Source organism: Salmo trutta, chromosome 27 (genome assembly GCF_901001165.1).
Source record: "Salmo trutta chromosome 27, fSalTru1.1, whole genome shotgun sequence".
Classification (NCBI taxonomy): Eukaryota; Metazoa; Chordata; class Actinopteri; order Salmoniformes; family Salmonidae; genus Salmo; species Salmo trutta.
This window is the reverse complement of record NC_042983.1, coordinates 25,219,480-25,242,672: the sequence shown is the minus strand read 5'-3', so window position 1 is coordinate 25,242,672 and position 23,193 is coordinate 25,219,480. Positions and strand designations below refer to the sequence as shown.

The following is a 23,193-nucleotide window of genomic DNA, read 5'->3' as shown; positions in this document are numbered from 1 at the left end:
ATCAACTCCATATTAATGCCCATGATTTTGGAATGAGATGTTCGACGAGCAGGAGTCCACATACTCTTGGTCATGTAGCGTACCTTGATGTATACAGTAAATAGCAGAAGCAGTAGCAGGCAATAAGAGTGGTGCAGAAATGCTTGCCACCCTGCTGGTCTTGATGAACTCTCCGTACCAAACACTTGGCACTGCTTGTGTAAGTAGGGTTCTTAAAAAAAATGGCCCGATTTGCATGACAAAGCATGCTACTGATTCAAGGGTGCTGAAGAGTGTGGTGGTGGTGTTGGTGCTAGGGAGGGGGGGCTGGCTGAAGGCAGAGGTTGACTGTTGGACAGAAAGGCAACGGACAGATGCTCCTCACAATGCACAGCAGAGAATTCTCCATAGAGACCAGTCAGGCAGGAGATACTGGAGGCAAAAGCGGCTGAACAGTGGATGAACTGACTAGACTGGACAATGGTCAGAGCACACGCAGGAAATCAGAGTAGTGATCCTCAGTATTTAAGGAGAGTTACAGCAGCCTTAGAGTAGCACTAGGCAGTAAAAGCTGGAGTCGGAGCAGTCTGTTCACTACGAGTCTACAGTAAGCCCAGTTACACAAATAAGGGGACATCACCTGTTGCAGTGTGGGTCTGGGGTAACTTTGATGTGTGTTGTACGGTAAGATAAGTAGCCTATCGCTATTTTATTTGAAGTGGTTCTCTTTCAAATATACACAAAATATAGTATAATATCTATAATACTTCAAATATTGTTTATACAGTATGTTTTTGCACTGTGTTAGTCATTGTATTGTTGAACAGAGGTGTATTGGTCTTTGATATGAATAGAGGCTACAGTATGATCCATTGAAGAAACCTAAGTGTCTCCTGAGAGGCAGAGACCAGTTAGCATTGTGTTTTGTTTCAGCTGTGGAACACTGAGACATAGAGATGACTGGAGCCCTCCTGTCTGGGCTTCTGCTCTGTTGCATAGTGGTAATGTCTATTCCTTTCTTATATATAAAATGAAATTATGTGGAATATGAATCCATTCATTGTTTTCAGCGTTTTACCGTAGAAATTAATGATTTTATTGGTAGGTCTGATACGTTTCATAGGCTAAACACAACTATTCATTTGACTCCATGGTTCTGCTTGTTTCTATACTGAGTTCATTGAATAAGTACATATCAAGGATATTATATGTCTATGCCCTAGCCAACAGAATAAAGCAGAGTAAATGTTTCCTCTATTGTAGGTGCTGTGTGAATGTGAGCCAACACAGCCGGGGCCAGACAAAGGAGAGATGGACTCAGGCGGTGAGTTCTGGAACTGTCAATCACTTTCAATACCATGGCAGCAACTCTTACAACCTGATGTATGATGCTAGAATGTCTTTAGGATATCATGTCATTTCCCTGTTGTTTCCATAGAGATTTGCTTAAAGAGATGATAGAGGTGTTCCTGTAAAGTGTGATCCATGCCTATTTGTGGTTTTGTGGTCATAATGACAGAGGGCAGTCTGGTCCATCAAACATCAGACTGGGTGTTCCAGCTGGTCAACGTATCCCTGGACCTCTCCCAGGCAGAGAGCTTCTGCAGCGGCCAGTTCAGCTCCCTCACCACCCTGGGCCAGCCTGAAGACGAGGAGGGAACCCTGGAGCTCCAGAGGCGGGCAGGCCTGCATGGACCCATGTGGGTCAGGGACCCCAACAGACCAACAAGCAGGCCTCTGGCACTAGCCAAACAGTGTGAGTTTAGCAACTACAGCAGCTATGTCTTGATGCCATATTGCATTTATCTCTTCCACTCTATCAAGTTGTCTATAAATGATGATCGAAACCTTGGCGTTGTGTTGTGATCAAGGCCAGCATAGAGAGTGATGATCTTCTTCTGTCTCTACCTGTTAGACATGCTCTTCCAAGCCCTGAACTTTCCCAGGGATTCTCAGGAGGGCTATGGCCGTGTCAACATGATGTTTCCGGCCCTACCAGCGGTGAGCGTGTGTGTCCGCGTGCAGTGGGACCCCCAGTGGGACCAGGTGTCCACCATGTACTCCTACGCCGCACCTGTCTTCACCAATGAGTTCCAGCTGCGCGGGCAGGTGGACAGAACAGGACGCATACTACTGGCGCTCATTGTCCACGGGCAGCACCTCCCCTACAAGGCCTCCTTCCTCAACGATGGGGCCTGGCACCACCTCTGTGTTACCTGGCGCAAGGCTGACGGCCACTGGGCCATCTATGTGGACGGGGAGAAAGGGGCCATGGGCTCCAGGACTGACACCCCCAGGGACATACATGGAGAGGGCATACTTATCCTGGGGCAGGACCAGGACTCATTTGGAGGGAACTTCACTGAACCCTTCGTAGGGAATATCACAGATCTGAATGTCTGGGACACATCCTTGGAGCAGAGGCAGTTCCGTGCCCTGGACGGCTGCTCGCCTTTGACCCAGCAAGCTATCTTTACCTGGAGTATTGATAATATGACCCGTCATCCAGTGGTAAGAGAGGTGTCAGCCAGTCTGTTCTGTCCAGGTGAGACTGCACCAACACTCACACAACAATGAGAGATCCCTACATAAAATATAGCCATAATCTGATCTTTATTGGATGTGCTTTTTATCAGTGCTTTTGATTCCAGGTTGATATATTTTTTGTTTGGTTTAATTGTCATCTTAGCAGTTGAATCTTGGCCATTTAAATGTACTGTCAGCCATTTTGTTTCACATGCCCTTTGCGGTCTCTTGGTCCTAGTTAGGTAGCCTACTTTCCATTGAAGAAGGATTTGTTCACACACAAAATTCACAATGCATTATTTGGGTGGCCTCCTGCAGATTTAAAATCAGAATGTAGGTATTTTGTTTCTTTCACATAGCTTTTTAATTCTGATATGGTACCTTTATAGAGCTTTCTATTGCAACCCAATTGTCCTTCTTCCAGATCAATCCGTAGCTATTACTAATCCAATACTGAGGCAGTGGTGATTGTTCCCAGTCCCCTGTCAGTTGGTTGTTGAATCGTTCTGGGTGATCTACCTCAAAAGAAGCCAGTTAAACCAGTGGCTGTCTGCCTGAACACATCCAGTATGTCTGTCTGAGAGAGAGTCATGGGGGAGAGGAAACTGGTTAGCGTGGTTCACTGGCTAAAGGCCATGTGGAGGGCAGAGGAGGGGGATTCACGCAAGTATGAGGTCTGTGCTTTACGAAGAGAATGGAGCTCTACTCAATAGTGAAAAGCAACAAAACGTTTAACCGCCAGGAAAAAGAAGGAATTCCATTTCTGTGAGTAACAAGTTGACTGGCTTTTTGTTGGCAGCCATTCTCAGTAAAAATGGCAAACATGGTTAAAATAATTGCAAGGAATTGTCCGTGTTTTTCAAAGGTTGTTGAATATGAACATGAAAATATGATAGTATTTTACTTATACATGTAAATTGCTTTAGATTGAAAACATGTTATGCTACAGCATGCTAAATTAAACCAAGTACTTAGAGGACCATGGAGTAAACAAAGGTGTCACAAAATCAAGAGCTCACTTGACGCAAATAAGTCATTTAAATGTATTTCCATGAACTTTAGTAGAACAATAAACTGATTATGTAGTTACTGGAGCTGTCTCATGCTGTGTGTCTGTGTGTTGTGTTGCAGGGGTCCACAGGCAGAGGGAGATGCAGGGCTGCAGGGCTCTAGAGGGCTGGTCTAGCCAACAGCTACCCTTGTACAGCTCTGCAGACTGCTCCACCACACTCCCCTTCATCTGCAGGACCAGCAGGGGTGAGTCAACCACTACCTAAACCGCCACTACATAGGCCTAGACCATTACTTACATACTGTAACAAACATGGCTATCACAGTACTTACTACATGACTCTTTACTGTACAACAATAACATGTATATATCTGAAATGAATTTAGCGTCACATTAGGGGAAATGACTGAACATGAATCGTTGTGACTCTGTACAAGGTTTGTAACTAAATACCCTAACAAAACATCAGAGAGGAACCATGGACTGTTTGTGACACATGGCTCTCTGTTACAGAGCGCTATGTTAAGATGAAGGGGTTGAGTGAGTTTCAGAGCTCCCATCCCAGTCCCTTCATGAACCACCTCATGCAGCTCTCCAATGGAACACAGGTAAAGACTGATTACTATAAATCACTGGTTGCCTGTCAGGATTAGGACATTTATGATTGATCTCTAACTTATTTAACTTGACACAGCAATTTATCTTTGTTCTGTCAGAAAATGATGTCCAATTTTCTTTGAACTACAGTTTTTGATTTCCTTTACATCCTCTGCTCTTTGTGTGTATTTGCGTGTGTGTGTGTGTGTGTGCATGTGTGTGTGTTCATCAGGGTGTGGAGGGTGTGATTGGGGAGCAGTCAGGGGGCCAGATGAGCTGGGGTCAGGTGTCCAGTCTGCTCAACATGTCCAGGCAGGCCCTGGAAGACACCAAGGAGGGGCTACAGCCTGGAGACATGCTGTCCCTGGTCCAACTGCTGGTGCGGGCTGCAGACGTGCCCACAGACATGGCCACAGAGGGGAACCACAGCCAGGCCACCAACAGCGCTGGGGAGCTCAGCCACACCTTCATCACTGTGGCTGACAGCATCATCAGCCAGGACAACGTCCCCAAGTGGCAGGCCATCAAACAGGTATCAATCAATTATTTAAAGTGATTTACGAAGCCCTGTTTACATCAGGTACCAGAGTGGCAAGCTACAACAATGACTGGGAACAGGAGGCAGAGACAAGGTGTTAAGAACGTAGACATGACTACTGGAGTATGATTTTATCATATCTCCACTAGAGGGCAGTAAGATGTATACTGTGAATGTATACAAATGAATGGTTACGCTTGGCTTAATTAGTTAGTGTACATGTACAGAACACATAAGGCTGAATCTTGATAAAGCTTAATTGCACATACACTAAATGTAATCTTCTCTAAATCCATTAATATCTAGTGTAACAATAAACAGGTCTAATTTATATATTGCTGCAGCACATTTTCACAGACTATTATGATCTCTGAACAATTTTTATTTAATATCCAACAAAGACAATATTGAATGTTCTTTAAAGGAAGCACTGTGTGCTATTATGGTTAACAGACCCACCCAAAACAATTACGTAGAACATGTATACTATATGTCTATGTATCCTAGTGGTAGCCATATGATGTGTTCATATTGATGCAGCGCTCGCCTCCCCCGCTTCACCCACCTCCCCTCTCCCAGGCCTTTCTACCTGTCAAGGTTACAGCAGCACAGCCAGACTGAATGTATTAGAGCAGCTAGAGGACTGAAACACTGTTGCTTTCCTCACCCACGTAACACTGCTTCACTCCATGTGTCTGCTCTTCTCCAATAACTACAGCCAGGAGTCTCGTAACCAGCTGACCAAACTCTGTGTCCTAGTTATAGGCTTAATATCCTGGTCAGGTCACGTGGTCAGGGCCCTACCAATGACCAGTATATTGCTATGATGAACCCCATACCCTTATCCCTGCCCTGTGCCCCAGGTGGTGAGTGGACCGATGACTGTGGTCAAGAGTATTGACCGCATGGTGACCAGTCTGAGCACTCGGCTGATGGCAGAAACTGACCATCTGCTCATTCACAGCTCCAGCATCAGTAAGTCACTTAGTACAGTACATTCTCTAGACTGTTACAGTGTGTTCTGTGTGCTTTTGAAAGGCTGAGAGAGTGGACAGACATACTACACAAAGCAATATTGAACCGATAACATCTTCCAGTGGCTAATTCAGAATTAGTCACTTAATATTTTTATTGGTTCGATATTGCTTTGTGTACCCACATAAAAAATATTAAAGTATACTATAGAATATTACAGTACCTAGTATAGAATTATGTAGTAAACTGTAGTATACTGTGGAATACTATACTAATTAGCACATACTGTACCCTGCCCATTCCCCACCCCATATCCCAATTTGTGCCACCCATAAGTGAGAAACCTACATGCCAAGTATAGACCATATATTGTATTACGTACAGGTTATAGAAAGGAGCAGACGCTTCAACTATCTGCTCAGACCCCAGTCCTGCCTACCTACAGTACCAAACTACCTACAGGTTCTGGACATGTTGCTCTTTTAGTATTACTCCAGTAGGTTTCCTGAAGGACAGAGCCTGTACTTCTATGTCAAAGATAATAAAACAAAAACACTATAGTAAATACTACAGTCATGTCAGCAGAAACACAACAGTAAATAATACACTATAGTACAATCTGCAAAAACACCACATTAATTACTACATACTATAGTTTTCCTTTACTACATTATTTATACTATAGTAAAGAGTAAATACTACAGTATGCTACAGTAAATACTTTTTGCTGACTTTAGTTTGCAAAAACACTACAGTGAATACTACAGTAAAGTCCACAAAAGCACTACAGTGAATACTGTAGTAGTTATAGTATACTTAAGCAAAAAAGCACGAGGGGGTGTGGTATATGGCCAATTTATCACAGCTAAGGTCTGTTCTTATGTACGAGGCAACGCGGAGTGCCTGGATACAGCCCTTAGCAGTGGTATATTGGCCATATACCACAAACCCCCGAGGTGCCTTATTGCTATTATAAACTGGTTACCAATATAATTCGAATAGCCAAAATAGATGTTTTGTCATACCCGTGGTATACGGCAGTCAGCCAATCAGCATTCAGGGTTGGAACCACCCTGTTAATGTCACGGTTGACATAAAGAGAAGAGGACCAAAGTGCAGCGTGTGTGTCGTTCCACATTTTATTTAATCTGTGAAATGATGCAATACATGAATAAACTGAATAAACAAAACAACAAACCGTGATGCAGAGGTGAAACAAACACTACTCAAAAATAATCACCCACAAAACCCAGGTAGAAAAAAACCTAACTTAAGTATGATCTCCAATTAGAGACAACGAGGACCAGCTGCCTCTAATTGGAGATCATCAAAAAAAACATCATAGAATTACAAAAACTAGAACCTAACAACATAGAAATAGAACACATAGACTAAACCCCCCTGTCACGCCCTGACCAACTCTACCATAGAAAATAACAGATTACCATGGTTAGGACGTGACAGTTTATAATATCGTATTTTTTCATGTGGGTCATGCATCTACTGCTATTCAGAGAAAACCTGGACCTTATTTGGACCCCGCGACATGAGCTTCATACTCGTTCTTTCCTTTGTTCTTCTAGACCTACCATTGCCTAACACAGGCATCTTGCTACAATATAACGGAATTTACCAACCGCTATGGAGCACTTAGCTGTTCCTCTTACTATAATACAAAAATGACAGCTAGGCCTGCCCACTACACTATGTATGCTCCTTATACCACCTTTAATGTCAACCTTCCTATCCACAGTGGACCTGTCTTCATCAGGTCACAGGTGGTAGCATGTAGGAGCATACAGTGTACAGACCTTTCTGTCCTTTGCATGTTTACTCATTAGCACTTTTTGTTGGATGTGCTGCTGTGACTACAACCATTCCTCTTCCTATAGTTAATTCCACTGAGAATAGTTATTTATGTCATTCAGAGCTGGAGGTCCAGCAGCAGAGTCTGGAAGAGGAATCTAGCGGGTCTAAGTTCTGTGGTCCAGTGGTGGACAGCGACACCAACATAGACTGCATCTCAGTCCCCACACAGAACATGCAGGATCTCCATGACAACGGTGAGAGACATCCCTGAGAGCGCTGTACTGTCTGTAACTGTGCTGTCTGTAGCTGTACTGTGTCTAGATGAGAATATGCACTCCTTCAATCATAGCCAGCCGACTACTTTACAGTCTCAACCATGCATTCCTCTAACAGTAAAAACACCTACAGTAGTGAAGCAGGATTTTAAAATACATACCAAGAATTTATCAAGCACTGTTTGAACACTGAGTATACAAAACATGAAGAACACATTCCTAATATTGAGTTGCAAGTTGCACCCCCCCATGTTTGCCCTCAGAACAGCCTCATTTCGTCAGGGCATGGACACTACAAGGTGTTGAAAGCGTTCCACAGGGATGCTGGCCCATGTTGACTCCAATGCTTCCCACAGTTGTGTCAAGTTGGCTGGATGTCCTTTGGGTAGGTGGACCATTCTTGATACACACAAGAAACTGTTGAGCGTGAAAAACCCAGCAGTGTTGCAGTTCTTGACACAAACCAGTGAGCCTGGCACCTACTACAATACCCCGTTCAATGGCACTTAAATCTTTTGTCTTGCCCATTCACCCTCTGAATGAACGAACGGCACACATACACAATCCATGTCTTAGTTGTCTCAAGGCTTAAAAATCCTTCTTTAACCTGTCTCCTTACCTTCATCTACACTGATTGAAGTGGATTTAACAAGTGACATCAATAAGGGATCATAGTTTCACTTGGATTCACCTGGTCAGTCTATGTCATGGAAAGAGCAGCTGTTCTTAGTGTATGTACTGGTACACACGTGTCAATGCATGGTACAGACAGTATGTTTTCATCCATTTGTAGTACCACTTGACTTCATACAACTATTCACAATCTATATTAGCTGGCTATTGTGAAACATAACATTGCTCTGTGTTTCCACTTTGTGCTGCATTTTTAAACTGTCTAGTGTTCTTAGAAGTGTTGTTTATGTGGATGTTGATGTTATTGTTTATGTGGATGTTGATGTTATTGTTTATGTGGATGTTGATGTTGTTGTCTATGTGGATGTGGATGTTGATGTTGTTTATGTGGATGTTGATGTTGTTGTCTATGTGGATGTGAATGTTGATGTTGTTGTTTATGTGGATGTTGTTGTTCATGTGAATGTTGATGTTGTTGATGTTGTTGTTTATGTGGATGTTGATGTTGTTGTTGTTTATGTGGATGTTGTTGTTTATGTGGATGTTGTTGTTTATGTGGATGTTGATGTTTATGTGGTTGTTGTTTATGTTTATGTGGATGTTGTTGTTTATGTGGATGTTGATGTGGTTGTTGTTTGTTTATGTGGATGTTGTTGTTTATGTGGATGTTGATGTTTATGTGGTTGTTGTTTATGTTTATGTGGATGTTGTTGTTTATGTGGATGTTGATGTGGTTGTTGTTTAAGTTTATGTGGATGTTGATGTTTATGTGGATGTTGATGTTGTTGTTTATGTAGATGTTGTTGTTTATGTGGATGTTGATGTTTATGTGGATGTTGTTGTTTATGTGGATGTTGATGTTGTTGTTTATGTGGATGTTGATGTTTATGTGGATGTTGATGTTTATGTGGATGTTGTTGTTTATGTGGATGTTGATGTTTATGTGGATGTTGTTGTTTATGTGGATGTTGATGTTGTTGTTTATGTGGATGTTATATGAGCAGGCTTCCAGATGGTGACTGTGGTCAACACGTGGTACAGTTCCCTGCGGCCTCTCTTCAACTCAGAGGAGAACATCACCATGTTTCCCATCGTCACCGATGGCATCCAAAGGTAGGGAAGACGAGAACTCTGAACTGTTTTAGACCAGGGTGACACTGAGTAGGCACGAAATGAGAAGAAATAACTTGAAAGAGGACAAGTCTTTTTTTTGAATTACTGTAGATATGAATCAGTCCATTAAGAACATTAATTTTCATTTTCCATTAAGACTTTTTTCCATTAGTGCCTACTGAGCATAAGCCAGTGTTGATATCCAGCCTTATGTGTGACTGTCCCCATATGGCCTGTGCTGTGCTTTGTGTGTCAGGTACCTGGGCACCATCCTGGGCTCTTCTGTCATCTCTACTACAGTCCTGGGTGACGGACAGCCTGTCAGCATGGCTGTACGCTTCCAGCTCCAACACAGAGCTCAGGTTAGTCTCACACTCACATGGAATATATTCCTCTATACACTATATACCTATGCCTCGCTCACAGAGAATATGATATATGCCCCTTGTTCTCCTCCATAAGTCTGTCCTTTACTGTAAGTGTGAAAGGATGTCCTGTACCATTGATTCCTTTAGAGTCCTGTAGGTACCGTGTATGACCCAGTCTGTGCATTCTGGGACTTTGATCTGATGTGAGTATAATGACAGCACATGTTCTGCCATTACATCAATAGAAATCAGTGTTTGATTCATTAGTGTAAAGGTTACCATAAAATGCGATGAAAGTGTAAACTGTTGTCCTCCTCTAGGCCAGAGGCAGGGGGGTGGTGGTCTACTAGAGGATGTGAGGTCATCTCTAAACAATACGACTCCACTGTCTGCTTCTGCAACCACACCACCAACTTTGCCCTGCTGATGCAAGTCTATGAAGTCCAGGTAAAGGTCCATTATATCCTCCACAAGTCCTCACATTCCACATTGTGAAATAGTGCACTCAATAGAGAATAGTCAACAGACACTTATAGTCAGTATAGTTTCTGATAAATACCTGTGTGTGTGTGTGTGTCAGAGGAGTCCAGAGAATGAAAAAGCCCTCCAGGTGATGACGTTCATTGGCTGTGGAGTGTCTCTGTGTGGCCTACTCTTCACCTTCATCCTCTTCATTGCTGTGGGGTGAGTGGTGCTCTGCTTCAGGGAATAATCTACTAGCATGTGGAGGGTACAAGACATGTGTTTGTTTGAATGATTAGCTCTGTCTGTACAATATGTCTTCTTTACCATGTTGAGCAGACCCATTGCTGCTGTGTTTAGTATTTATGTATGATTACTGACTCACAGACTAGCTGTATGGTGGTCTAACCTTGATCATCTCTCTGTGTCTGTCTCCCCTCTCCCCTCTCCCCTCTCCCCTCTCCCCTCTCCCGTCTCCCCTCTCCCCTCTCCCCTCTCCCTCTCCCCTCTCCCCTCTCCCCTCCCTCTCCCGTCTCCCGTCTCCCGTCTCCCCTCTCCCCTCTCCCCTCTCCCGTCTCCCGTCTCCCCTCTCCCCTCTCCCCTCTCCCCTCTCCCGTCTCCCCTCTCCCCTCTCCCCTCTCCCCTCTCCCCTCTCCCCTCTCCCCTCTCCCCTCTCCCGTCTGGCCTGGTGTGGTGTGGGTTCAGAGTTCCTAAGTCTGACCGCACCACTGTCCATAAGAACCTGATCGTGGCTCTGGGAATAGCTGAGCTGCTGCTGATGTGCAGCGACTGGGCCTCTGCTAACGAGGTGGGACTCTTTACGTACAGTAGCTCTGTCTCTCTTCAAACATCTCATTCTCTGTATGGTTATGGGTAATATGAACTAGAGGAGGGCATAGGGTCAGAGATCCATGTGCCTGTGGGCTTTTATCTGCTTCGGTTGTTGAATGTATGATAGGACATTCTCTTCTCTAGACCACGGCACTATATGTGTGTTACTTAAATGGCGGACAAGTGTGTCAATGCTTTGTCCCTCCTGTCCACTAGGGGGCGTGTCTGGTGGTGACGGCCCTGCTGCACTTTTTCTTCATGGCCTCCTTCTCCTGGATGCTGGTGGAGGGGCTGCTGCTGTGGAGTAAGGTGGTGTCTGTCAACATCAGCGAGGACCGCAGGATGAAGATGTACTATTCCATCGGCTGGGGTAAAACACACTACAGCTATAACACAATGTGATACACTCCACACAGGACTCATCCAGTCACACAAGACACTGGCCTATATCCTACAAGCCCAGTTTGTGCACAGTGCTGTCTGGAAGACAACTCATCTAGACCAAAGGCTGTGTTCCTACTGACCACATTGGGAGAGTGTATTTATTGAAATAGCTAAACACACTCATGATGATGTGTTATAAGATGCTCATCTATTGGCCAGCTGTTTGAGGTGTTCACTTTTTTCAGAGGAAACAGAATGGCTGGTGAATGATGTCTACTGCAGTGCCTGTAACACAGCAATGTCAACTCTCTTTATTCAAGACATTCCTGTGTTATATTCCTTTAAAAAAAACATATTGTTGCTTTCTTTTTGCAGGTCTACCTGTTGTGATTGTTGGTGTAACCTTGACGATATCCTTGGACAAGTACAAAGCAGACAATCACTGCTGGCTCAATGTGGAGACTGATATGATTTGGGCTTTTGTGGGACCCGTTCTGTTTATCTTGGTCGTATGTAGCTTTGCTTTACTTGTGTTACTTCACTTGACTGTGTGTTTGTGCATTTGTGTGTGTGTGTGTGCATTTGCATGTGTGTGTGTGCATTTGTGTGTGTGTGTGTGTGTGCTCGCCTGTGATGATTATTCATGTGTCATACATGTGTCATGCAGCAACAATATGGCATGTCCATCAGTTGTTCTAAGACTTTGTGTACTCCTAGGTCAATGCAGTGGTGCTTTGCCGGGTAGTCATAGTGACAGTGTCCAGCGCTCGTCGTCGCGCAAAGATGCTCACTCCCAGTTCAGCATCTAAACTCCATACCTTCGACCTGACCTGGTGAGTCACCACACTATAGCTTACATTTACATTTTAGTCATTTAGCAGACGCTCTTATCCAGAGCGACTTACAGTAGTGAATGCATACATTTCATACATTTTTTTCTGTGCTGTAGCTCTCTCTTTCTCTCTCTCTCTCAACCACTCTCTCTCTCTCATTCGCTCTCATTCAGTCTCTCGTCCTCTTTCCCCGACTCTCCTGCTCTCTCACGCACATGCACACCTAGGACACATACATTGTGTTTTGATTCTGCGACCCAACATCCAACACTTGGTGACTTTTCATGGTATGTTTTATATGTGCGATACAACGAGACAGAGAGTTGTCAGAGAAATTTCCTTTGAAGCACAATCTGTGGAATAGGTGATTTTCAAAGCCACAAGTGACCGATCCACACAGCCAAACTTAACTGAACTCAACAGAGAGACTGTAAGTGTATGAGAATGAGGTAGTTTGAGTCTGAAGTAGTGGGAGTTGTTATAGGTCTTATCAGCCTAACACCTGGTCCTAGCGAGACAGAGAGACGGAGAGGCAGACTGTGTGGGTGTGTGTTGGTCTGTGTGCTTTTCACTGAACTCATTGTCTGGTCAATGTGGACTCTAAACAGGGACCAGGGCATAGGGTTCAGTCCTGTCCCAATATAGACAGGGTCTAAACATGCTATGCTCATATATAGCTGCCTACATGCAGAGACAAGACAAATAAAACAATGATATTGTGCACACTGCACATCTATGAACACCAAGACAGTATTTCATTGAGATATTTATTTTCAATCATCACCTCTTCATTTCCTTGTAAAGCGAGTGAAGGAGTAAGCAAGCCATCTCTACCCCTCCACAGTCTATCTGTTCCCAGTAAGAATGTGATGAGATGTCACAAGTTTGGAAAGAAGACTAAATTGAAAAGAAAAGCAAAGGAAGAAGAGGAATTGCTCACTTTGTCCTTGTAGACAAAGTTCAACGTGAACTCAATTTCCTGGCCCAGGTGCAGCAGGACGACAACAAATCAGAGACACAGAGCATACATGATGATAATAATGTAATAATGTGATTATTATTATTATTTTTACTAATTTAAATTGAATACACTCGCATCAAGTATAGCTGTGGTTGTCAAATAACTACATTTTGTGCAGTTATGCAGTGTGTGTGTGTGTGTGTGTGTGTGTGTGTGTGTGTGTGTGTGTGTGTGTGTGTGTGTGTGTGTGTGTGTGTGTGTGTGTGTGTGTGTGTGTGTGTGTGTGTGTGTGACAATAGCTAGATGCCATAATGGACTTCTATTCAGCATCAGCTGAGTCCTGCCAGGAGAGTGTGTGTGTGGGGGGCGGTGCGTGAGTGGGTGTGTGTACTGTACTGACTTCTGTCTGACTTCTGCAGGGCTGTGACGCGACCAGTCCTTATTCTACTGCCAGTGCTGGGCCTTACCTGGCTGTGTGGAGTCCTGGTGCACCTATCCATGATGGTGGCCTATGTCTTCATCGCTCTCAATGCTTTCCAGGTAAGCAAAGCCATCCTTTCAAGGATCTTTGTCTGTAAAAGTTTGTAGAGAGCGAGCGAGAGAGAGAGAGAGAGAGAGAGAGAGAGAGATGGGCTAGATAAGCGGGTTGGTGGGCCGCAGGAGCAGTGTAGTGTGTGGGAAAGGGTGGCTCAGTCTGGACCTTTGAAGGACAGGTCATGGCAGGGCTCAAGGCTGGCCCCTTGCCAGATTCACCTCCACCTCTCTTCCCATCACACTCCTGATAAGACTTGTAAATCAGATGGAGGTACTCTGCACTTCCCCTCTAATTTTCTCTTTCTACCTCTACCTCTCTCTTTCGCTATCTCTCTCTCTCTCTCTCTCTCTCTCTCTCTGTGTTACTCTGTGCGCTCTCCCTCTCTCTCTCTCTCTCTTTCTTGCTCTCTCTCTCATATAAGCTTCCTGCATGGTTGTTAATTCATGTGAATGAGCTGGCCATGGCCCCGGAGTAACCCTCAGAGAGCTGCTAGTTAATTTAGATTTATTGTGAGGCTTCATCCGGAGAGAGGGGAGGTAAACCTCATCATCCTCAAACTATACTTAGGCTGTTGAAGGGTCCATAGAAATAACTCACTATATTGTACATTGTCTTCTGTCTTTTCCTTCCTGTAGGGCCTGTACATATTCCTGGTGTATGCGGTTTACAATAGTGAGGTATGTTTTCTAAGAACTCTGTTTCAGCGGGGCTTCTTTCTCTCAGAATGCAGTTGTCTATCTGTGGCATGCCAAAGCCAAACACGTCAGTGGCAGTACAAGCTACTGAGGGTATTGTCTGCTTTTCTTAAAGGTGAGGAATGCCATAAAGAGGATCAAAGAGAAGAGGAAAGCCTTGTCTTTCACGGTGAGCCAAAAAGCATACAGCGACATCCGTACTAACATTTTGATTATTCTCAACCTGGAGAAAAACATTATGCTAACTCAAGATGAACATGCATTGAATACACAGTCAGACAGCCTCATGTAAACTTCTCAATGCAATCTCATTGGTTGTAGAACTGTTCCCAGCCAATCAGCTTTCTGCCGTCCCAGAGGAGTCCAGCCCAGACGTGGACCCACAGTCTGCCACCTCCCTCCAGCCCAGAGACCAGCGACATCTCAGGGCCCGGCAGCACCACCTCCACCTCACTGGTCATCAAGAGTGGTAGGAGAGGCTGGCCAGAGTGGGGTGGGTGGCCCTGGGGTTGGAGTGAGGATTGGGGCTGTGGAGGGTTGGGGTGGGTCAGGTTGGGGGAAGGTTTTGGGTAGGCTGGGTTGGGTTGGGTTAGGGTTGGTTAGTGGTGGGTTGTGGTGCAAGGGGTCATGCAGTCTGGATATTACACTTAGGTGTTCAACAAACCTGACATGAATGCCATTAAAGGCAAAGTTTACCCCAAACTCCCAAATGATTCAATACATTGAAACTATTTTACTGGAGTTTGCCCTCACCCCCTCTCTCTCCCTGTAGTACTGAAACAGCTGCAAAAATGGGTCACGTGACTTGTGACTTGTGCTGGATGCAGGCCTCGCTCTACTCCGTTGCCAGTGAATTCATTATTCAGAAATGTGTTATTTTATTGAAAATGTACTGCCGAATTAGCTATTTTTGTCAAAGTACTATCGGGTTTGAGTCAGGAAAGTTGTATATTTCAACCTAAAATATACTGCTCAAAAAAATAAAGGGAACACTTAAACAACACATCCTAGATCTGAATGAAAGAAATAATCTTATTAAATACTTTTTTCTTTCCATAGTTGAATGTGCTGACAACAAAATCACACAAAAATAATCAATGGAAATCCAATTTATCAACCCATGGAGGTCTGGATTTGGAGTCACACTCAAAATTAAAGTGGAAAACCACACTACAGGCTGATCCAACTTTGATGTAATGTCCTTAAAACAAGTCAAAATGAGGCTCAGTAGTGTGTGTGGCCTCCACGTGCCTGTATGACCTCCCTACAACGCCTGGGCATGGTCCTGATGAGGTGGCGGATGGTCTCCTGAGGGATCTCCTCCCAGACCTGGACTAAAGCATCCGCCAACTCCTGGACAGTTTGTGGTGCAACGTGGCGTTGGTGGATGGAGACATGATGTCCCAGATGTGCTCAATTGGATTCAGGTCTGGGGAACGGGCGGGCCAGTCCATAGCATCAATGCCTTCCTCTTGCAGGAACTGCTGACACACTCCAGCCACATGAGGTCTAGCATTGTCTTGCATTAGGAGGAACCCAGGCCAACCGCACCAGCATATGGTCTCACAAGGGGTCTGAGGATCTCATCTCGGTACCTAATGGCAGTCAGGCTACCTCTGGCGAGCACATGGAGGGCTGTGCGGCCCCCCTAAGAAATGCCACCCTACACCATGACTGACCCACCGCCAAACTGGTCATGCTGGAGGATGTTGCAGGCAGCAGAACGTTCTCCACGGCGTCTCCAGACTCTGTCACGTCTGTCACGTGCTCAGTGTGAACCTGCTTTCATCTGTGTAGAGCACAGGGCGCCAGTGGCGAATTTGCCAATCTTGGTGTTTTCTGGCAAATGCCAAACGTCCTGCACGGTGTTGGGCTGTAAGCACAACCCCCACCTGTGGACATCGGGCCCTCATACCACCCTCATGGAGTCTGTTTCTGACCGTTTGAGCAGACACATGCACATTTGTGGCCTGCTGGAGGTCATTTTGCAGGGCTCTGGCAGTGCTTCTCCTGCTCCTCCTTGCACAAAGGCGGAGGTAGCGGTCCTGCTGCTGGGTTGTTGCCCTCCTACGGCCTCCTCCACGTCTCCTGACGTACTGGCCTGTTTCCTGGTAGTGCCTCCATGCTCTGGACACTACGCTGACAGACACAGCAAACCTTCTTGCCACAGCTCGCATTGATGTGCCATCCTGGATGAGCTGCACTACCTGAGCCACTTGTGTGGGTTGTAGACTCCGTCTCATGCTACCACTAGAGTGAAAGCACCGCCAGCATTCAAAAGTGACCAAAACATCAACCAGGAAGCATAGGAACTGAGAAGTGGCCTGTGGTCCCCACCTGCAGAACCACTCCTTTATTGGGGGTGTCTTGCTAACTGCCTATAATTTCCACCTGTTGTCTATTCCATTTGCACAACAGCATGTGAAATTTATTGTCAATCAGTGTTGCTTCCTAAGTGGACAGTTTGATTTCACAGAAGTGTGATTGACTTGTAGTTATATTGTGTTGTTTAAGTGTTCCCTTTATTTTTTTGAGCAGTGTATTTGTGATTATTTTATATTATTTTTTTTTCTAGCCGACTGCCACAGCAGTGGCGATGGGTAACAACTGCGCATGTACTCCCTCATGGGGTAGACCCTGCTATGTAGAAACGTCACAATATGCCCTTATATGGAGCTTGATGTCACAAATTCAATTCTTTAAGGGGTGAGAAAGAACCTGGTGCGAAAGTTAATGGTTAGACAAATCACAGGTAAAGTTAGTTATGCAAAGTGGAAAAAGAGATGGCAGCAAGAGCAAGCTGATGTCCAGTCCCTGACTGCACTTTACACAGTAAATCAAGGGAAGAAGCCACCAAATGTCACGGTTTTCCTATAAAAGATATTGCTGCATGTGGGTAGCAAGCACTTCAGTGGGGAAGTATATGAATAAGATATGCAATCTGAAATTATGGGGCCATGAAACTGAAGGATACTAAAAGATACAACTGTTGCTACTATATTTCCATGGACTGGATATGGCGCAGCGCCAAAATACAAAGGCACATTTGAGAAGAGAAAGCGACAACATAAGCTTTTGGAGGTAGGTAGACTAGCCTGATGTATTATGTCTGAGCTGTTGTTATTGTGTTATTACCATTGCATCATATCATGTAGACATATAGACCTGGGTTCTCTACAGGTTAGAATATGTATTTATGACAGGGCAGGTTGAGAAACAATAGACATAAAAAAATAAATGTATCACCTTACATTGCAGAATAGAATATCCAAAAAACATTGTGATAAATAAACATATGATATATAGTGTTTTGGGCTAATGTAAAACCCACTAACGGTCTTGCTCATAGAGGTTTAGTATAAGCGGTCATGCAATAATGTAAAGTTTAGCTACTTACTCGTTAGATAACTCTCCATTTGGCACAGCTGAAACAGATGTGCGCTCCAGTTCGTTTTTTGAATACAGATCATTTTTTTCAGGACACCAGAGTTTATGAGGGCAGCAAAATCCCTCTGGTCACAAAAGCAAACCAACTGCTTCTCATCATCATTATGTTCCTCCATTTCTGTAAGAATTGGAGTCATTTATTCGAATTCTCTCTGCAGCACAAACGTTCTTTATTTGCAGCATTGGAGCGCAATTGCCACAACTGCACCACCGTCTGTGTTGATCCTGGAGATGGGTTGGGGCTGTGATCCAGCTACTGCTGCAATTTGCCTCAATTCTCTGGCCGAATACTCAGGCGACGACACCATCAGCACCCCTCCAGTAGCTTTTTTTTGGTCGTCAGACATTTCTGGAGGTTGTCGTTTACTTTGTATAACTAATGTGTAACGTAGTCTTCACTTCACTGTCTTCACAAAACCGTGTATCTGTGATTAAGGCACAGTTGTTAAAACAGCAGATAGAACCTGCTGTGTCAGACGGCTACATCAAATTATGATAGAAAATAATCGCTAATGTTTTGGGTCGAAAAGTACACATTTCCTGACTCAAAACCGATAATACTTTTGACAAAAATAGCTAATTTCGCAGTACGCTTCAATAAAACAATGAATTTGTCCACAATTTGCAGATTTGTGTATCATGAATTCACTGGCAACAGCGCAAAGCGAGGCCTGCATCCAGCAACGTCACCAGTCAGATGAACTGCTTTTGCCGCTGTTTCAGTACTACATGGAGAGAGAGGGGGAGAGGGCAAACTCCACTGAACTAGTTTCAATGTATGGAATCACTTGGTTTCTAGATTTTGGGTAAACTTCTCCTTTAGTACCAGGTGAATAAATGCATCTCTGTGAGATTTTGCCTTTTTGTCTTTCAGAGAGTTTTGGAAAAGAAAGTCGTTTCTCCTTGAAACCAGCATCAGGAAACCAGGTATGTTTGGTATTATGCATCTAAAGAGACTCTATCCTCTTATTTGGCCTACTATCACTCCTAAATGGTTCATTGTGTATTTGAGAATTCTGCTCCATCTCCCAGACATCAACATGTCTGTTTTACTTTACCAGGTGGTTCAACTGACTGCTTTCAAGCCTTCAGGTATTTTCACCATTTCCTAGGCAGCTGAATCTGACTTTCATTTAATCTTGCTTTATTAAAAAGAATGTGGCTGGCACACATACAATAAGGAACCAGGTTACATTGTCTACTGACTATTTCGTCATCATTTAATCCCCTTATGTTAGTATCTATATTTTCTTCAGATTTCAATTATTTTTCATTGGACAGTTATTTTGACTACATGTAATAACATCAGGTGTGTGTTTTGTAAACATTTTGGCAGCGCTTTTTTGGTTTTTGGAGTGGGCCAGGTCACTTCACCATGTCGAGAGCCTGGAACTATAACGTTCTATCTGCAAAAAAGAGGATTCTGAGATAATTGGCTTTAAAGTTCTGAATCCTAATCAGTTTGAATGGTGTCAGCACTTTTTATTGTGTATTCTTTTGAACAGAGCAACATGAATTGGGTATCTAGAGTACTATATAAGTTGAGAACACTGAACAGAACAAGGCTATATCAATAACTACATTTTGTCCAAAAAATGCAGATAGAACCTTATAGTCTCAGTCTAATCATCAGAAAGGAGAGAGGGGAAAGTTTGTCCTTTGATTTGCTGAATGTTTTCTCTTTTATGGCAAACACCTGATCAGTGTGGTGTGTGAGTGGCACTTGGGGTCCGATGTTGACTGTCAGAACAATAGGAAACATCATTTTCCTCAGTAGTTAGACAATCAGGCTACCGCCGATCATCCTCTCAAACACCTGCTCCCACAGCTTGACTGTGTCACACGCATGTATGCACACACACATACGCATTCACGCATGCGCACACACACACAGACAAACAGACAGACACACACACCCACGCAGGCACGCACCCACACACACTCAATCCACCCAATATGTTCTGTTGGGGCAATAATGGAGGTTTTACGAGGTCTAGTCTGTAGTTTTCATTTTTGCAAAGAAAGAATAATCTATTATATTGGACATAATATGTTGATAGAATAATACATTTTGTGTTACTTTTCTGTTACAACAGGCTGCTGATGGAATGTTTGGAATTGGACACAAAGGCACATTTATCATATAACCTGGTGGGAAGAAAGCGGAATTGCACAGTGAATAGCACAAACAGATACACACAATAGATGCATCCACTCTCATACAAATATTGTAGATGATGTAAATAGACACACACTCAAATACTGCACATATAGGATACACACACACACACACACACACACACACACACACACACACACACACACACACACACACACACACACACACACACACACATACAGAATGAAAGACTCAAAGATGTGCACACACACACACACACACACAGAGCGTGTGAAGCAGGAAGCGTTTTTTTAGGGCGACAGCTCCTCCTCCACCACAGTGTCCCATTCCCAGGGTCAGGAACTATCTGCTGTTTAGGAAATGGCTGTTCCAGAGAGGCAACACAACATTTGTCGTGTGCATACAGACTTCAGTTTCATTCTCTTTTGGAGAGTGGCTTATCACACCTTCAGTCTTTTTTTACAGTTATCTTTTTGTGCATGTGTACTTTTTGTTTTTACAGACATAACTAGACAGTAGACGTTACTGTTTTTACAGACATAACTAGACAGTAGACGTTACTGTTTTTACAGACATAACTAGACAGTAGACGTTACATGTTTTACAGACATAACTAGACAGTAGACGTTACTGTTTTTACAGACATAACTAGACAGTAGACGTTACTGTTTTTATAGACATAACTAGACAGTAGACGTTACTGTTTTTACAGACATAACTAGACAGTAGACGTTACATGTTTTACAGACATAACTAGACAATAGACGTTACTGTTTTTACAGACATAACTAGACAGTAGACGTTACTGTTTTTACAGACATAACTAAACAGTAGACTACTGTTTTTACAGACATAACTAGACAGTAGACGTTACTGTTTTTACAGACATAACTAGACAGTAGACGTTACTGTTTTTACAGACATAACTAAACAGTAGACTACTGTTTTTACAGATATAACTAGACAGTAGACGTTACTGTTTTTACAGACATAACTAGACAGCAGACGTTACTGTTTTTACAGACATAACTAGACAGTAGACGTTACTGTTTTTACAGACATAACTAGACAGTAGACGTTACTGTTTTTACAGACATAACTAAACAGTAGACTACTGTTTTTACAGACATAACTAGACAATAGACGTTACTGTTTTTACAGACATAAATAGACAGTAGACGTTACTGTTTTTACAGACATAACTAGACAGTAGACGTTACTGTTTTTATAGACATAACTAGACAGTAGACGTTACTGTTTTTACAGACATAACTAGACAGTAGACGTTACATGTTTTACAGACATAACTAGACAATAGACGTTACTGTTTTTACAGACATAACTAGACAGTAGACGTTACTGTTTTTACAGACATAACTAGACAGTAGACGTTACTGTTTTTACAGACATAACTAAACAGTAGACTACTGTTTTTACAGACATAACTAGACAGTAGACGTTACTGTTTTTACAGACATAACTAGAAAGTAGACGTTACTGTTTTTACAGACATAACTAAACAGTAGACTACTGTTTTTACAGACATAACTAGACAGTAGACGTTACTGTTTTTACAGACATAACTAGACAGTAGACGTTACTGTTTTTACAGACATAACTAGACAGTAGACGTTACTGTTTTTACAGACATAACTAAACAGTAGACTACTGTTTTTACAGACATAACTAGACAATAGACGTTACTGTTTTTACAGACATAAATAGACAGTAGACGTTACTGTTTTTACAGACATAACTAGACAGTAGACTACTGTTTTTACAGACATAACTAGACAGTAGACATGACTGTTTTTACAGACATAACTAAACAGTAGACATCACTGTAAGCACTGGAAACTTTGAATCTAGGATTAAAGGCTTATACTACTGTAAGATATTATATGACCAGACAACAAGATTGTGTTGTCAGTGTGAAAACGTGGATAGTAGGATGACAGATCCTCTCATAGATCAACAGCATTATATAGTAGAGATATGATGCTAACTTACTGTGCACTGTCTGGGCAGCTCGTAAAGAAACTTTATGAAGCCTAGCACCTGTTGTCCACCTACAGTACTGTATCACCAACCACTATGTGTATTGGAGGCTGTGCTAGCTGCAGCTTGGCTTTCTCCCCAAGCCTTTCCTCCCTCCCCTGCACTGGCCTATCCTGCCTTACAACAAGCAGCAGCAATCCTGGCCTCTCCCTATCTCCACTGCAGGAAGGTGCACTCTGAACCGAGACACATTATTCACTACAGCTCAAATGATCGTATGAAACTGTTTATTGTCCCAATAGAAGAATATGCTGGGGCAAATAAAATGTACGTTATTGTTTGATATAATTGTATTTCTATACATATATTGTTATGAGATGGGGAAAGGTTATTGTTAGGACATAGACAAACACACTTCCACACCTCATCCCCAGGGGGCAGCAGCAACCTGGTTCAAATGCTCAGCCAGGAAGTCTTGTGGAGCTTTATTAAGTGTTGATTGGGCACAGGTGCAAGGAAACGAGATTGAGACAGCTATTAGAACCGTTAGGCTGATGTTTTTTCTTGGTAACCGTGTGAGCCCTTGGTTTTGTTTAAAATCTTTTGCTTGGGCATGTTTTTCGTTTTTTGTATGTATTTATTTTTGTCACCTCTGAACAATCAAAAATCTGCTTGGACTGGCTAACCAAGAGGTCATGAAGGAGCTGGCCCTAGACCTAAAGTAAGGTTGCTGTCTCCTGGGTACATGTACATACAACACAGTCCTCATACGCTGATTTCTCACATAGATGCACATCTTAAATCAGGTTATAGACCATGTAACTAGGACTAAGACCCCTAGACCCCTAGCGAGAGTGCAACAATATTTGAGGCTAGTTAATCGATTTCGTAACAATACATTGTAAGATTTGTATGAAAATGATAGCTTTTCCAAAGCCCTTATACTTTGTTCCTTAAATGTATTGTTTAATTACTGTTAATGGCCTCCAATATTTGCGCTCTTTGTAGCCATTGGCTGAAATGTACATTTACATATGTATTTGTGAAGTAGCACTGACTTGTCAGCCCAAAACCACAGAGTT

General features: G+C 43.2%; 1 protein-coding gene across 3 annotated transcripts; it reads left to right on the top strand.

Moving 5' to 3' along the window:
* Positions 1–317: 317 nt before the first annotated feature.
* adgrd2 (adhesion G protein-coupled receptor D2) lies at positions 318–21,553 on the top strand. Of its 3 annotated transcripts, XM_029717450.1 has the most exons (26): positions 319–663; positions 913–980; positions 1,243–1,303; positions 1,499–1,735; positions 1,895–2,524; positions 3,637–3,762; positions 4,031–4,125; positions 4,347–4,646; positions 5,516–5,627; positions 7,556–7,690; positions 9,349–9,457; positions 9,714–9,819; positions 9,973–10,028; positions 10,146–10,272; positions 10,406–10,509; positions 10,993–11,095; positions 11,335–11,488; positions 11,878–12,011; positions 12,220–12,335; positions 13,716–13,836; positions 14,467–14,508; positions 14,642–14,695; positions 14,848–14,995; positions 18,848–18,900; positions 19,035–19,065; positions 20,070–21,553. In XM_029717450.1, the coding sequence occupies exons 2-26, from the start codon at positions 936–938 to the stop codon at positions 20,075–20,077; spliced, it is 3,207 nt and encodes a 1,068-aa protein (XP_029573310.1). In that variant the 5' UTR covers positions 319–663; positions 913–935; the 3' UTR covers positions 20,078–21,553. The 3 variants fall into 3 exon arrangements, with proteins under 3 accessions (XP_029573309.1, XP_029573308.1, XP_029573310.1); XM_029717449.1 differs by lacking the exon at positions 19,035–19,065 and having other exon boundaries at positions 318–586; XM_029717448.1 differs by lacking the exon at positions 19,035–19,065 and having other exon boundaries at positions 318–663.
* The last annotated feature ends 1,640 nt before the right edge of the window (positions 21,554–23,193 follow it).

Coding starts and splice junctions, on each gene's coding strand:
- adgrd2 (XM_029717449.1), top strand. CDS start 936: ATGACTGGAGCCCTCCTGTCTGGGCTTCTGCTCTGTTGCATAGTG. Junction 11,096..11,334: donor ACTGGGCCTCTGCTAACGAG/GTGGGACTCTTT, acceptor CCTGTCCACTAG/GGGGCGTGTCTGGTGGTGAC. Junction 13,837..14,466: donor TCGCTCTCAATGCTTTCCAG/GTAAGCAAAGCC, acceptor TCCTTCCTGTAG/GGCCTGTACATATTCCTGGT.